General features: G+C 44.9%; 1 protein-coding gene across 1 annotated transcript in view; it reads left to right on the top strand.

The window, feature by feature from the left end:
- DCC (DCC netrin 1 receptor) overlaps positions 1 to 15,426 on the top strand; it is a 366,068-nt gene that overhangs the window by 313,248 nt on the left and 37,394 nt on the right. Inside the window, exons 21-22 of the mRNA XM_054809591.1 lie at positions 8,069 to 8,134; positions 10,189 to 10,351. Coding sequence (XP_054665566.1) covers positions 8,069 to 8,134; positions 10,189 to 10,351 — 229 coding nt within the window. The remainder of the gene's footprint in view (positions 1 to 8,068; positions 8,135 to 10,188; positions 10,352 to 15,426) is intronic.

Raw genomic sequence — 15,426 nt, 5'->3', positions numbered from 1 at the left:
CATTTGGTCAGGCATTGGAACAGGCTGCCCAGAGAGGGGGTGGAGTCCCCATCCCTGGGGGTGTTCAAAAACCGTGTAGACGTGGCACTTGGGGACATGGTTTAGTAGACACGGTGGTGTTGGGTTGACGGTTGGACTTGACGATCTTAGAGGTCTTTTCCAACCATAAGATTCTATGATTCTATATTTCTTCACTAGGACTTTACCTCGTATCAGGTACCACGTAGAGTCTCACGGCGAGAGAGACCCGCGCTCAGCCAGTTTTGGAAATTCACCCTCTGATTTCAGCGGATGAAAGAAGTGGAAGTTAAACAAATTATAAAATTAAAAACTGTTTTGCTCAGTACGATTTTTTGCACCACAGCACGCACAAATTGAAAATGTCAGGTTTGAACAGATAAAAACTGGTTTTAAAGGGTAAAAGTGTTAGGTTACAAAGAAGCCTCAATGTGAATTGTCAGTATTTTTTTTTCTCAAATTTGCATTTAAAACGTTTTTCAGGCAGGTTTGGAAAACCTAGGAGAGGTTTCTGTACAAGGTAAGCAGGACCGAAAAAAACGTTTTCAAAAAAGTAAGGCTGGATGCAAAGTAGAGTTTGTGTTGTAGTTCTTCACTGAGCGTGTTGCTCTGTTGCGGCAGAACTGTACGGTTGGCGTGGCCATACATAAATTTGGTACGGTGGGGTTTATTGGTTTGGTTTGAGTCAAAAAAGGTAGAAAAATGAGATGAGGTTAGCGTGTCTTTAGCAGACAGCAGGTATGCACAGCATGAGTTGAAGACATAAATACTGTCTTTTGCCTGGGTAGTTGAAGTACACTGTGTTTGCGTTCTTTAGAGCTGTTGTAAATAAGGAGGAGAGATTCTCAGCCTTTTATTATCTCTTCCATAGGCCTGTTGATACCTGAATTCAGTTTCCATTTTTACGTGACCTCAATGCTAAATTCTCGTAAGACAAAGTCTGAGGTCTTCACTTGCATTTCCTCGATCTTCAGGCAACTCTGTTAAAGAGAAGTCGACGGGGCCAGGTCTCGCTGTAGCTGTACTCCAAGCAGAAGCAGTAAGGCAAAGTCAGAGTTTCTCAAAGTTCGTTTGCCTTAGAAATCATCAAAGCTAATTGTTTAATCATGCTGAACCAATGTGCCTAGTGAAGTCAGTGGGAGCCTTTTAAATTACTCTGTGCTTTGGACAAGTCCCCGAGGGCCATCTCTGCCACAAATGCAATTCTTATTGAGTGACATGAATTAACTCTGGTAGGTCATCTGTCTCTAAGGTCGGCTCGTGGTTCCTGAGTTCAGGAAGGAAAAATCCACTTAACGCGGCAGCAAAGCACTGTTGTAGGGTGAGGGACGTGCACGAGTGTTTGAGCAGAGACACGGAGGCTTCAGAGCATGAGGTGGTAGAGCTTTGAAGATCCCGGGTGTGGGATCTGCTGGAAGGGACGGTAGAACTGCTGCCATCCTTGGGTGCAAAAAAGAAGATGGGGAGGAGAGTAGAGTTTAGGGAGAGCTTCTAAGGTTTCTTGGTCAGAGCAAATGCGCTCCCTGGGAGAGCAGAGACCAGCTGCTGCAGGAAGGGGCTACCAGTGAGAAGAGGAAGGAGGCAGGAGATGCCTCACCTCCATTACTTCCTTCTGCCCATGAGCGACGGACAGAATTGAGCCCAGCCCGTCTCTTCTCAGCTTTGGTTGGCAGAAATCCTGTTGAGGAAATGCAAATAATGTTCCCGGGGTGCTGAGACTGTTACCCAAAGGGCAGAGAGAGGAGCGGCGGCATGTGGCGAACCAAACCACACGTTTCCCGGGAGTGTCCTCAGATCCGAAGTGGGTGCCAAGCCCGTAAATGTGTCGGCTTCCTTTCAGATTTTTATTTTGCCTGTATGCAACTGGTAGAGCAGGGCATATGCAAAGGTAGTAAAAATGGCAATATAAAAGTAAGAATAAAATTACAGTTTCAGATGCTCGAGAGAGAATTTTTGTCACAAACCTTATGTCTGTGGTTCAGGGCCAGCTGCTCGCAGATGAGCTGTGGTAGAGGCTTCCTGGAGTCTATTTATGGTTTTCGTCTGAAATATATACAGGGGCAAACTGGGCAAAGAAGAGATTAATTCATTGTGTTTTATCTTGGCCCAGTTTTCATTTGATAAAATAATATTCAATTTTTTAGGCCGTATTTTGCCAATACAGGACTCGTCAACAGGTCTTTGTTGCCATCGGAATTAGATCTCTGCAAGAGCATAAAGAGCCAATTTCTGCCTTTGAACCACAAGTGTTTTATAAAATCCCCTGTAAATTTGGGTAAAAGGAAACCTGGACCATTTTAAACTAATGTTTCTCCTTATCTTAGGAAATTTCAATAGGTTTGATTGTTCAATTGTTTTCTGAAAACATACCTCCTGTGAAATGGGTCATATAAACTACCTAGATGAATTCATATATCACTATGGAAAGCTCTTACATGTGGAATACAGGTACGATATTTTTTTTTTTTAATATGACATCACTCTTTTTAAACCATAATCTGGATATTTACAGCTTCAGATCTAATATTTGCTACCATGGTGAGGCCAGTGGGATGTCTCCTGTTCCCCATGCCCAGAACTGGACCAGTGACCATAGCCAGGCTCCACAGAAAGCCCCTGGAGATCATTCCTGACAGACACCCACAGCTTTTGTTTCCAAATCCCGAGGAAAACGGTGGGCTGCGTTGTTTCGCATCCAGTCCGGAGGCACGCGGAAGGGTTTCCAAGCAATGCTGGGTGACTTTGCCTCTCCTGAACAGGGAACGAACGCTGGGTGCTCGACCGCACACCTTCTCTTTTACACCTCGGTGCTCTGCATCTCGTGAGTTCACGTCGCACCGCTCGTTTCGGCTTTCAGAGCGAGAGGGTTTGAAGCGCGGCGTAGTCACGCCTGGAATTTGGCTTTCTGCAGTTCAACCTTTGCCGCGTTGGCATCTTGCAGGCGTGTTGCCGTTTGCCCATTTGAAACCTTTCTGCATATGCCTTCCTGCGTGAAAACGGCTGCCGGTGCATCTACAGCCTGATATCGGCCCCAAAACAGTCACGTCGTCTCATAGCGTGACTGCAGAAGGCATCGAGTTTGCCTCTTTTGTTCTGTTGAAGCTTTTGATGGCTCCAGGCTTTCGGTTCTGAAGCTATTTTGCAAACTCGGAGCGTCGCGGCAGTGAAAGGATGAGCAGTTCAGATCTTTTTCAAAGAGCTGCTTCCTAAACAAATAATGCAGTGGTCTGTAACATTCTTTGCTAGAGAAAAGAAATAAGAAGTATCCCATTTATCAGAATAACCCCTTCTGGGGGGGGGGGGGGGGAACCTTTTAAACTCCGTCATCTGGCTATGTTTACCAAGCAGGTGTAGGAACTCTTTCTTAAGGTCTAGGCAATAGAAAGCATCTCATAAAACAAGGCATGCTTGAAATTTTAAGAAGAAAGGTTATTCCTGAATATTGGTTGTCTTTCCTGCTACACTGAGACGTAGTTGAGACAACTACCTGCGGATGCACTGAAAAAGGAGGACTAGAAAGTCAACAGGTGATGTGGAACCTGTTCACCTACTCTTGTATTTCTGCCCCCAGCATCTTTCCAAGAAGCCTGCCGGTTTATATTTGCTTATAAGCGAATTTGCAAACACCCCTGTCTTGGCCGAGCTCTTCAGCTGTCACCAGGACAACGTGGGTGTCTCCTTCATTATCAGGTACTGACCGTAGACGGGAAGAAGACACAAGTCCTCATACTCCGGCTTGTTTAAATGCCGATGGATGCAGAACCTCAGTGATGGAAGCTAATACTGTACGACTCAACGCCTGACAAATAGCGTGGTCAGTGGGGAGAGGCGGGTACCTTCAAAAACCGGCTTTTCCCATCCAATATAAGCAGGCTCAGTCACGTTTGTGAGGTTTCCTTCTCTCGGCACTGACCAAAGAGGGAGGTTGTGATCGGCCGTGTGTGGGGAGGTGGATCCTCACCTTGATGCTCTCCGAGGTCAGCGTGTGACCCACCGCTCCTCCTCCCAGCTGGGGGTGCCCGTACGCGATGTGGCCGCACAGCATTACCCGTCGCAGGCCAAACTGGTGTCCGTCTTCCAGGATGAAGAGCAAGCTCTGAAGCAATACTGAAGGGCATAACATGTATTATTCAACCTTTCTCTCTTCGGACTTGTATTTCTACCTTCCCGGAAGATGATACCAAATTGGAACAAGGTGCTAGGGGGATGTTTTTGTTTTTCTGGGCAGAAGCTCCCATTGCCCCTTTCTTTTCAGCCATCCTCCTTACTCTGCTATGTCTGAGCATCCTTATTCCACCAGGTTCTAGGAGGGCTGAAGGAGGTTTCTAGCTAGAGCTGCCCCCTCAAAGGCAACTTGCTGTCTTCTGCTCTGTCCTGGAGCAGGTTTCCGAGTGCTCAGCACCACAACTACCTTACACAGCGAGCTTGGCTTTTCCGTGGGAACAGAAGAGCAGCGTTTCTGATGGCACGGTATGCCTGACAGCTCGTGTTGGCTGAGCGCGCCAATGACTTAGTTTGCACGCTTGGACCTCCCTGGGGACACCCGCGGGGCAGGAAATATCTCTTACAGCCTCTGCTTTTACACGCGAGAGTATCGCTCAGCTTATTTTCTCCGTATTTTGGACTATTTAAGGCAAAATACAGCAACAGTGGTAGTGCAGGGCCGTGTCTGGTTCAGGGGAACCAGACGGTACAACAGCAAGGTCATTCCCTCTTCAGCTCAGGTAGTTGGCTTGCAGCGAGCTTGCAAGGAGAGAGCAGCACAGCTCCGTTCCCTCAACATCTCCCGATCTGCCCGTGCCGTGCGGGGATACCTGAAGTTTGCAAATAAGGAAGCTGCTAGCATAAAGCATGAAAAAAAAAAAAGAGATTTACAGCAAAATGACAACGGATTTTTTTGGCCAGTTTCCAAGTGCTGGAGACCTGAGAGGATGAAGAACCGTTGCTGTCACAGACAACTTGAAGTTTTTTTGCCTTGACAAGCCCAAGTGGAAGTGTTTATTTCATATAATGGCACCTGAGAAACAGCTGTGGGAAAAGGATAAGCTTTTTCAGAGAAGGACTCGAGATACTGAAACATTTGAAAGACAGACCTGAGGGGAAACAAGTGAAACAGAGGATTGAGAGGTGAGAAATGGTGTGTAGGTTGTTCGTCTGGATGCAGGTTTTGCTGCCTCTGAAAGTATGTTACAACCTTTAATACAACTCAATAAAAAAAAGTAGGAAAATCAAGTTTAAAGACTCTTTAACCTCCCCGAAAAAGGCAGTTCTCAAAGAAACAGCTGATTAGTCAAGATGTTAAAATGATTTGTTCCAAAAGATGGAATAATACAAAAGAAAAAAGAACCACTGGAAATTGGTGGAAGTTGAAGAGAGAGTCCATTGTCTGACCCCCCAAAAAAAAACCCCAAATGAGATCTGGACGTATCTGTTGAGTTATGTTCACCTCGTACGTGACTTTCTGGCCGACGCCGAGGGTTTACGTCTAAACTCCGTGAGACAGGAGGTTTGTACTTGTCTTCTATAAGACAAGAAACCCACCGGTGGATTTGGGAAGGAGGTGGAGAGCGACAGCAATAGTGAATACGGTGCGAACAGGCGAGTGCGGTACAGATATTTAAGATGAAGATTAAATAGAAGCACACAGATTAACTTCCTTTTAAAATTAGCTTATTATAAAGGGACTCAAAACCTTGAGGCCTTGAAACTAAGTGAAGCAACAGCCTCCAAGTAGCAATGCTCCTGCAGATCGTTTGAGGGTTTTTTGAAGGGAAATATATCCAAAACTGTTGCGGAGTGAAAGCTAGAGGTAGAAATGATTCATGGAGGTGTGTTGCCTTGGAACGGAGCACGGGTAATCCTTAGGGGTTTAAGCCCTGCCTACCCTTTCACATATTAAAACTTAGAGTGCATCAGAGGTGGCCTCTCCAGGTAGCAGTCACCGTATTGGAGCCGGAAACGAAACGGGCAGCTGTTCACACAAATATTTTTACAATGAAAATGTCACGTATAATGCCTTGAAAAGTGCTCGTGTTAATTAAAAAAGTACTAAACTTCAGAGTCGGGCACGCAGGGTTAGTTTTTTGAAGTCTGCAATATCCTGACTACATTTTTCCAATGTGTTAGGCTCCCGCTAAGATGTTTCAGTGTGGGCTAAATATAAAAAAATAGTAACATTTAGCAATCTCCCCTGGAGTTACCCGGTTTCCCAAGCACAGTATAACCCCAGGGTCGCGACGTATTTGCTTGCTGCAGTGTAATACTATGAATAGTATTATACACTTTAGAGTGTCAGCTTGGTAAACAGAATTACCATAGACCTTACATTTATCTCTATTTTATCTGCTTTTACAGCTAAACATTTTGCAACCTTGCTTTCTTGGGATCAAGTTGTTGTAGCTGTGCAATTATGCTGATTGAAAAGATGATTACATTGAAGTCTCTTCTGATGATAATCATCTTCCATTTATTTAGGGCCATTCATCACAAAATACTTTCCAATTTGGTAGACCAAGTTATGCACGTGAATTTCTTCGCAATCCACAGAAATACAAGTAGCTCTAGAGAGGAATACGGGAGTTATTTAACGGCGCACAGCAGCAACAAACTGCAGGAAAGTGAGAAAATGGGAGTTGTTGTGTTTAATCTGCCAAGAGATCTGACGTAGATGGTGGTTGGTTGATGTAGAAGTTACCTGGAATAATCCCTGGTAATTCCCTGCCCTCGGGTACGATTCGTCTGACCTAAGGGATGGCAGAACCAAAAAAGATAGTGTCTCATGGAGTTGGCGTTGACGTGGTGCTCCAGCAGCCTCTGCCCATCTTGGGGGAAGATGTCTTTCCCCTGAACCACTGTCCCAGCAGAGCACTACTGCATCAGCTGAGGCTGTGCCACCTGGGAGGGCTCATTTGACTTAAATGAAAAAATAATTAGCTTTGGAGGAACGAGATGGAGACATTTTGGGCTTTGCTATAGTGCAGTACGCCCATACCAAGAGCGTGCTGTTGGCATAAGCTTGGTCTTTACCAGAAGAACGGCTTTTACCCCAAACCACTTCAGCCGTGGACTTTGACTGCTCGCTCCCATCCTGGTAGAGATGAAGAGGAGCTTGGTAGGACTTTACCAACCTTTGTGATTCTCCTTCTGTCGGACATGAGGAAACAGAAACATGGACATACTATGAGAAGTTGTGGGTGCCCCATTCCTGGAAGTGTTGAAGGCCAGGTTGGATGGGGCTTTGGGCAACCTGGGCTAGTGGAGGGGGTCTCTGCCCATGGCAGGGGGGTTGGAACTGGATGGGCTTTGAGGTCCCTTCCAACCCAAACCATTCCATGATTCTGTGATTCTATATCACAGCTATTTAGCCCAAAGCTGATAAACAGGACAAAACAAAGCGAGGGAAAAGATGAAGACCTCAATTTCTGTGACAGTAATTTGGAGTGCAAATATTGCCTCAACAGCCACAACATTTTTTGAATAATAATCGCATCCCTTCTTTTTTTCTTTTTTAGTTTTACGTCAGGGTTAGAAAAGAGGCGATCTTTTTGTAAAACCCAAGCCGTTGTGGAGTTGTCTTTCCACAACTGTGTTTCCACAAGCAGGGAAATAAATTCAAAGAGCTTGCTTACGAGCGGTGCAAGGCCACCTGGCAGGTGGAGAACGCGTTCGCGATCTTCTGTGCAGCACCGTCCCTCTGCCGCCGTTGTGCTTGTGTGTGAGAGCAGCTGTCTGAATTATTCCCGTCACCCGTGGAGGGGGCACAGACGGATGCTGCCATCGCACCTTCGTTTGTCACTCTAACGAGCACATTTGGAGGAGGGAAAAAACCCAACAGAACAAGGCAAGCTGCTCAAAGGGCCGAAAATCAGCTTGCTTTCCATAGCCCGCTTTGATGACGGATTTTCCCCAGGACATATGGGATGACTTCTCCCGCGCTGTTTAATGTTTTAAACGTTATCAGACAGGCGCTGTCTCAAGCAGCACACTTGACTTTGCTGGTTTACCTGTCACGCCGTGTCCGATCCATTTTTTTTTTTTTTTCTGCCAACAGGTCGTCACGGGGATGGTTCCTACTGGCCGGTGGACACCAACCTGATCGACAGGAGCAGTCTGAACGGTAAATACAGGCTCCGTCCAACCGTGCTCCGTAATTAAGTGCAGTTTTGGTGACTACCTCCTGCTTTTCTTCTCTTTATTGCTCTCTCGTTCCTCTCTCTCATGGTTTGGGGACCACCCAACGTGCCCACAGGTCGCACGCTCGCTACGCGTTTTGTAGGCAAGAGTTATCTCAGCTGTTGAAAAATCCCATCCATTGGGCAAACTATCTGCTGCAAAACAGACAGTAGTTTTAACCAGAAATGTTAACAAAAAGTAGGGTCAGGACACCATATATTCTGTTTTGGCTTTCTTAAAGCTGATCCCCAAACTACCGGCCAGATTTCCAGCTGACGCAGTACTCCCAAAGGCATGTCATCCTCTCGCAAGAGATGCTTTAGCTATATTTCAGGCCATGGGAATAGCTCTAAAAAAAAAAAAAAAAATCAGCTTAAAAAGAATTCTAAAATGCAGTTTACCTTATTATATTTCAATTTAAGCTTTCTGCTGAAAATACCATCTTTTCAAAATTAATTAAGCCTGTCCTAAAATAGGAAGAAATGAGAGGAAACCCCACGGATTAACAAAAATTAACTGAACCTCATCAGTGCCAGCTGGGCTGTAGGTACATTATCAATAACTTCTTATTCCTGACCCCGTCTCCATTACCTGATGAACCGTTGTCATCTCACATTATGGAATGAAACAACAGACAAGATGCCCTCAAATGCGGTATCGAGTGAGGTTTGAAAGTACAAAATAATTACAAAGCACAGAGCTGATTAACTCGCACCGGTTATTTTCCTCAGCCAAGACGGGGAACGTAAAATTTTGTTACCAACACACCACTGTCGCGTGTTCTAGGCTTTCCTCCTGCTCTTCGTAGTAGTTTGTCGTAATTACAGGAAAACTGACTTTTGAGAAGTCAAGAGAGTTTCCAGAGCCTGCAGTAAAGGGTGGGGAAAGAAAAAATTTTGTTCTTTTTGATAGCCGCTGTATTTGATGTGGTATATTCCTATTCAATGCCTTTTATTCAGCATGGAGATGAAAAAGAAGGCGAACCCCAAAATCTTTGGGATTTCTGCGCTCTAGACTGTTGTAATGCTGAAAGGATGGCGCTCGCAGCTGCTTGTCTTATTCAGTTGTCTGAAAAAGCGATGAGAAGAGGGCAAATTATTTAAATAGCATAATTAGTTAGGTAAAGAGAGGATATTAGGTCAGAAAATCAAGGCAGAATATTACAATTAAATTACATCTATAGCTAACTGAGACTGTTATTTGGAAAGATTTGTCCTTTTTTTCCTTTCACCTTCAGTCGTACTAAAGGCAAAATGAAATCCCGGACAAGTGTTGTTTAGTTTATACGTGGGACGTCGTGGGGATGACACCGTACGGAAACTCTTGGGTTACTTTTCTCGTGAAATCTTGGTCGCTCTATAGCACAGCTCTTCCCTTTGCATCCCATTGCACCGAATATTTAGTTTTTTCTAGAAATGATGCTATTTTCAATCCCAGTCTCGCTGCTGCATTGAAACTAAGGAAGCTCATCACTTTAAATGATTGAGCCCTTAACCTGCTCAAGTGTTGCACGGGGATCTGGTCAGCATAGCAATAAAAAAAAAATATAATCTGATGTGAGACTGCGGGGTGAATGCAGTACTGACAGGTGAATCGGGCATTCAGGTTGGCTGATCCACGAGATAACGTATTTGCCTGTAAATACCAAGAAAGACTGTACAGGCCATAAAGAAAAAAATCCATAGTCCCTGTATTTCCATTTTCAGCTGATAATAGCAAAAATGAGCGTTATTGACTCCCAACATCAGGTTATTAGCACCCAGAAAACGCAGAGTCGTTACTGCTTAAATATTTTCCGGTTTGCTATACCGCTGAAATGCAGCCAGACATAAATTTCAGCTCTTTATGACACCCTTCGGTACCCTCCGTCTGCTTTTTCAGAGCAATTCGTGCCACCCGACAGGCTTTTTTATGTGTTTTATTTTATGGATGACTCCTAAAGAGGGAGGGGAGCAAATCCCAGCGCTAACCATCTCCCGGTTGTCTGTCTTCTTTCAGAGCCCCCCATCGGGCAGATGCACCCTCCCCACGGCAGCGTCACACCCCAGAAGAACAGCAACCTCCTTGTCATCATCGTCGTCACCGTCGGCGTCATCACCGTGGTGGTGGTGGTGGTGGTGGCCGTCATCTGCACCAGGCGCTCCTCGGCGCAGCAGAGGAAGTACGTTCTCAAATCACGGGGTGGAAGGAAAAGGCAGCCGATGCTCGGCTTCAAAATAGATGCGGGGAATAACATTTGTGCTGTGGAGGCGTGGGTTCTGGGACCGAACTGCGTTTTGGGGCTCGATCTTTTGGGTTTGGGGGTGTCACTCATTGCTGGCGAGTGGAGAACATCCCCTTGTCCTCCAGCCTGCAGAGAATGAGTACCCCTGACCTGGTGAACCTTGAAAAATAAGTCTGCCGTGCACACCTCTCTGTTGTTTATACTGCCAAGTGTAATTCAGGCGCAGGAAAGAATCAATTCCATTGATTTAAAAGGGAAAAAAAAAAAAATTATCTGTGCCTGGTGATGCTGTCAGACTTTCTGACTCTGCAGCCCTGCCCCTGCACGGCTGAGAAACACGAAAGCTTTGGGAGGACGTTATCCCCTCCAGCCAATCTGTCTCCGAAAGTCTTCCGGTAAAAAGCATCCAGAACTGTTTCTCCAGATAATTCTCATATACTTGAAAAAAAAAAAAACCCTACCAAACCAGTGTATAGAAAATTATGGGGAAAAAATCTTTAGGATTTCTCTAAAAGAGTATAAAAGGACAAAAAAAAGCACAAAACTTTTTAAGCTTTTATGAGAAATGAGGAGTGGAGTCAGTGGGTTTGAAACGGAAGCTGGCGGATTTGGATTTGCTGTTTAAGTTCTAAACGTCTATAGTATGGGCAGGTGAATCTCACCCAAGTTGCCCCAAATGAACCGTTGCTGCACTGAAAGTGGGGAAAAAATGGGGCAACAAAAATTAAACAACGGATCTTAAATGTAGCACAACAGGAAAAATCCTGAATTTCCTCAAAACAGAGGTTGTTGGTGGGCAGGACTTTGTTTCTGACCTGCCTGGAGAGAAGCATACTGGGACACAAAGAGTTTAGATTCAGGCTTTTATTGGCAGCAGGTTCTTAGTTTAAAATCACCACTGAACTCCTGAACAAAAGGACTGCAGTGAGGGTAGAGGCCAAGTCGTGCTGGATAATGCATGTGTCCTTCCCCAGAGCAAAAACTTGAAGGTGATGGAATAATCTCCTGTAAGCCTTTGGTGGAGGAAAGTCATATTTCTTAAGTTAATTAAAACTTGGCTGAACGAAGCACAATAAAGCATATTATACAGAACAACCTGGTACTGACCTGGGTGGCTCAGTAGGTATTTTCTGTCTCTGCCATCTAGGGAAAAATGAAATATCAGCCGTACAAACCCTGCGACAATTTGACGCCAGTAAAAAATAGGGGAGAAAAACGCGAGTAAAGATTCAAGCGCAATAACTTACCCAGTTGTGCGCAGGGGGGAACGTATGGCTCCTGCAATAATTCAGATTGATACCCTCACGGCGGTTACATCTTCCGCAGCACGAGATGCTCGCTGCCCTGTGCCGGCGGCGTCTGCTGATGCGGTGCCACGGAGGATGGACGATGGGGGCCACCCATCAGCTCCGTCCTTCCGTGCGCTCCTGGTGCGGGCAGCTCAGTTCAGAGCTTATAGTGATGAATCTCAGTTGAATCTTTAAAAAAAAAGGAAAATAACATTTTGTACAGCGTATACGCCCAAACTTCTCCCGGGAATTTTTTAAGGCTTCAAGGTATAACGAAAATTTGTAACGTGACGGAACAGATAGCCTGCGGACTGGTGAGACGAAGTTAGGACTGCCGCAGGAGAAAAGGTGAGGGTGGACGTCTAGTCCGAGCCTAGTAAGTAAATAGTGCGTATTTAAGCCATGAGAAATGGTCCTGAACAAGTGCTCAACCAAGTAGCGTGCCGGGTGGGGGAGCGGTGTAAAAAGAGGCTGCAAAATATAAGCTAAGAGTAGTTTAAGTCCTATGGAAGTACTAGGGATGTGTCAGTATTTGGGAAGGCTCAGGGGAGGCATTAACCAAAGCGTAATCAAACTCAAACTAACGAGGAATGAGTCGGCAGCCACTAACGAGCCTCCGTATGTCACTGCTGTGTTCCCTGGAGATACTCCTGGTCCCGGTGGTTCCTCCACGCCGGAGTTGCTCGTGAGCTGTGGGCCCTGCCCCATCTCTTGCCCGGTGGCGTGAGGCTGGAGAGGACCGAGAAGCCAGATGATAGGAGAGACAGGTACTGGTGTTCCAGCTTTTCAGGATGGCTAGCAAGAGATCAGGACGCCAAAAGGAAATAGTTTTTCATCTGTAAACGCTGGGGGAGATTTTTCTGGAGAAAGAACCATTTCATATTCTTTTTTTTTTTTTTCCGTACGGGACCTCCATACCAGTTGAATTTCCTTTAATACAGCCCAAAAGGCAAAGTGCACTTTTTTTTTTTTTTGGCCAGGTTAAGACTAAAGAGCAAAAAATATAAAACATTAACTCATACATCAGAGGGATAAGGGTGAAGTAATGACCGCATTTATTGTTGAGTATCTTCAAAGTGCTTTGCAAACAGTAGAGCAGGAGGCTCAGGCTCAGAGAAAAGACATCTAATCGGACCAGGACTGGGTGCTTACCCATGGTTTGGGTTTTTTTACAAGCAAAAACTTGTTTTGCCCAGGAGAACAGTTTATTTCTGAGATCTCCAGATGGTGACATCTTCAGTTGCTGTTAAAAAAATAAACTGGGTTGAGTTGGTATAACCGTAAGTGTTTTCTCTGGGGTAACGTAATTGTAAACTGAAGGCACTGAAGAGTAATTCCGGAGTATTTGAGAAGTTATCCTGTATAGCATGTGTTTATCGTTAGGAGCTATGCGAGTGTTCCAAAGTCACTGCCCAGGTGGGGTTGTCTTGGAAATGTAGAAAAAGAAACTCGAAAGAGTTTCCTCTCCAGAGAGTTTATTTGTTTTGAAAGTACAGCTTAAGTTCTGCTGTCGTTATTCAAGATTGCATGACCGTAATATGTATTCTAAGGGCAGAGCTAAACTCTGGTTTTATATCCATCCTTAGGGGGGAAAAAAAAAAAAGAAAAGATATCATTAAGGTATGCAAGCTGGATGCGTTTCATGTTGTAAAAGAATTGAAGAGCAGAAACGCTGCCACCTGAGATCAGTTTTTCAATTCCAAACTCCTCGTCTTCCCAAGCCCCGCTCCAGTTCTAAAATGGGTAACGGCCTAAATCCGAATCCCACCGTAAACCTCAACACGGACTTCCGAAGCATCGGTTTCCATTGCTGCAGCTGAGGTTTGACGCTGCCGTTGATGCTTTTAGGACTGTTTTCTGTAGGTCTAATGTGCTCGTCTGGTGCAGCAAAGATCCTGCCTCCCCCCAAAACTGAGGGTAGATCCGTTTTCAGAAGCCGAACCTCAACTTCTGCATAAGCGAAACATGCCAGGGGAGGATTTATTTTCATGTTCCTGTATCTTGAAGTGAAGAAAGTAATTCCTTCTTTCAAACCGAACTTAGGGTCTTTTTTTGAATGAGACAGAAAGACCAACTTTCCTTTTTGACTTCAGGCAGGTCATACATGAAGGTTTGAATGAAAGTGCTCAAAATAATTCTCGTAGGTGTTAATCAGGATGGTACGAGGGTCTGGGCAAGAAGGTATTAAAGGTATTGCCCTGTTTCTTTGAAATACCCTAATTTTAAATAATTAAGTTTCGGCAATTAGAAAATACCAGACTAACCATAGGAAGCAATTATATTTATTAGGGTCTGTAATCAAAAATCTCTGAACAACCCCAGCCTCGCCTCCACCGCTAACTTTCCAGCTCACATTTTAAAATTAATCATCTTTTGACCTTTGAAGAGCTTTTTGGGGTACCGACCAGTCAAAGGACCTAAACCAATTTCTGCCTTGAAGGGTGGCACTTTAAGGACTGCAGAAGTAAAATGTCATTGCCATCGGCTGCTGGGGCTGAGACAGGGCTGTGCCCTCGGTGATATTTTAAGTTAGAGGATGTTTTTGTTCCTTCTCTTGAAAACAAAATTTTTGGTGATGATGCAAGTAGTTGTGCATCTTTTACTTTCTAGCCCAGGCTGACAAAATTCAGAAAAAGAACAGGTATTGACTCCAAAAATTGGAATTTCTTAAAATTTAAAATTTCCTCAAGCTTTTTTTTTTTTTTTTTTTTTTTTCCCCTGGTAAAATAACCCCATGCCATCTTCCACAATACTGCCTGCAGCCTGGGATAGGAAGGGCAGTTGGCTGAGCCCACCTACACGAATGGGGCACGCAGCGCGAGTCCTAGGGACGCGAGTGAGAAGTTTGGCATTGCGTTCCGTGGATTCGGGAAAGAACTGTCCCGTCAGGAGGTGCACACCCGTGTTTTGGGGTGACCGTATGCTGGGGGTAGCGAGTAGCTGAGACCAATCAAGGTTTTCTTTTTTTTGTTACCTAACAGTGCATATGAATTTGAAAATATTTGCACGCGGCTTTTTGTATATCACAAGTATTTCTGGTTTTCCACTTGGGATGGTAATATTATTTTCCTTTCACAAAGTATTTGGAGATGTACAAAGGAAAAAAAAAAACAGGGGTAAGAGTACTTTCGGATTATTGAGCAAAAAAACCCCTAACAATAAGCCAGAAAACCTGTTCTTTCAGAGTTATTTAAATCACTAGATTTCTGATAAGACTTTCTCTACAGCTGTAAATTAGACGTTGCGCTCCATATTTAAGGAGCGTATCTCTTCTTTAGAATCGAAAAACACGCGTACTTTGTTATAAATAGCCTGTGTAGTGGAGGGGAGGTGAAGGTCCAGAGCGGCGGCGCAGTGCCATCCCCTCGTGGCACCATGCGCTCCCCAGAGGAGGCGGCCCACTGACGTGAGAACGTGTTGTAAGACCTATGAGTAAAGAAAGGAGAGTTCACGTTGCTCTGGGAAATGCTACTCTGGATTTCTGAGCTTTTCTGTAATAAAAATACTGCTTTAGTGTATATTTAAAGAAATAGAACATATGCCGCCCGCAGTTGTGGAAGGTATAAGATGTGCGTAACTCGGCAGAAGGGAGCTCAGCAGTTTTCAGTCGTCGTTTTTAGATGCAGGCACTCCGCAAGTGCTGCTCTTCCCCGCGGTGGAGCTGGCCACTTCTCTTCCGTCCCAGGAAGAGTGGTTTTCCCCAATTTCTACATCAACCGGTGC

This window comes from Grus americana, chromosome Z (genome assembly GCF_028858705.1).
Source record: "Grus americana isolate bGruAme1 chromosome Z, bGruAme1.mat, whole genome shotgun sequence".
Lineage (NCBI taxonomy): Eukaryota > Metazoa > Chordata > Aves > Gruiformes > Gruidae > Grus > Grus americana.
Note: the sequence above shows the minus strand (reverse complement) of the source record. Positions and strands in the feature narration are given on the sequence as shown.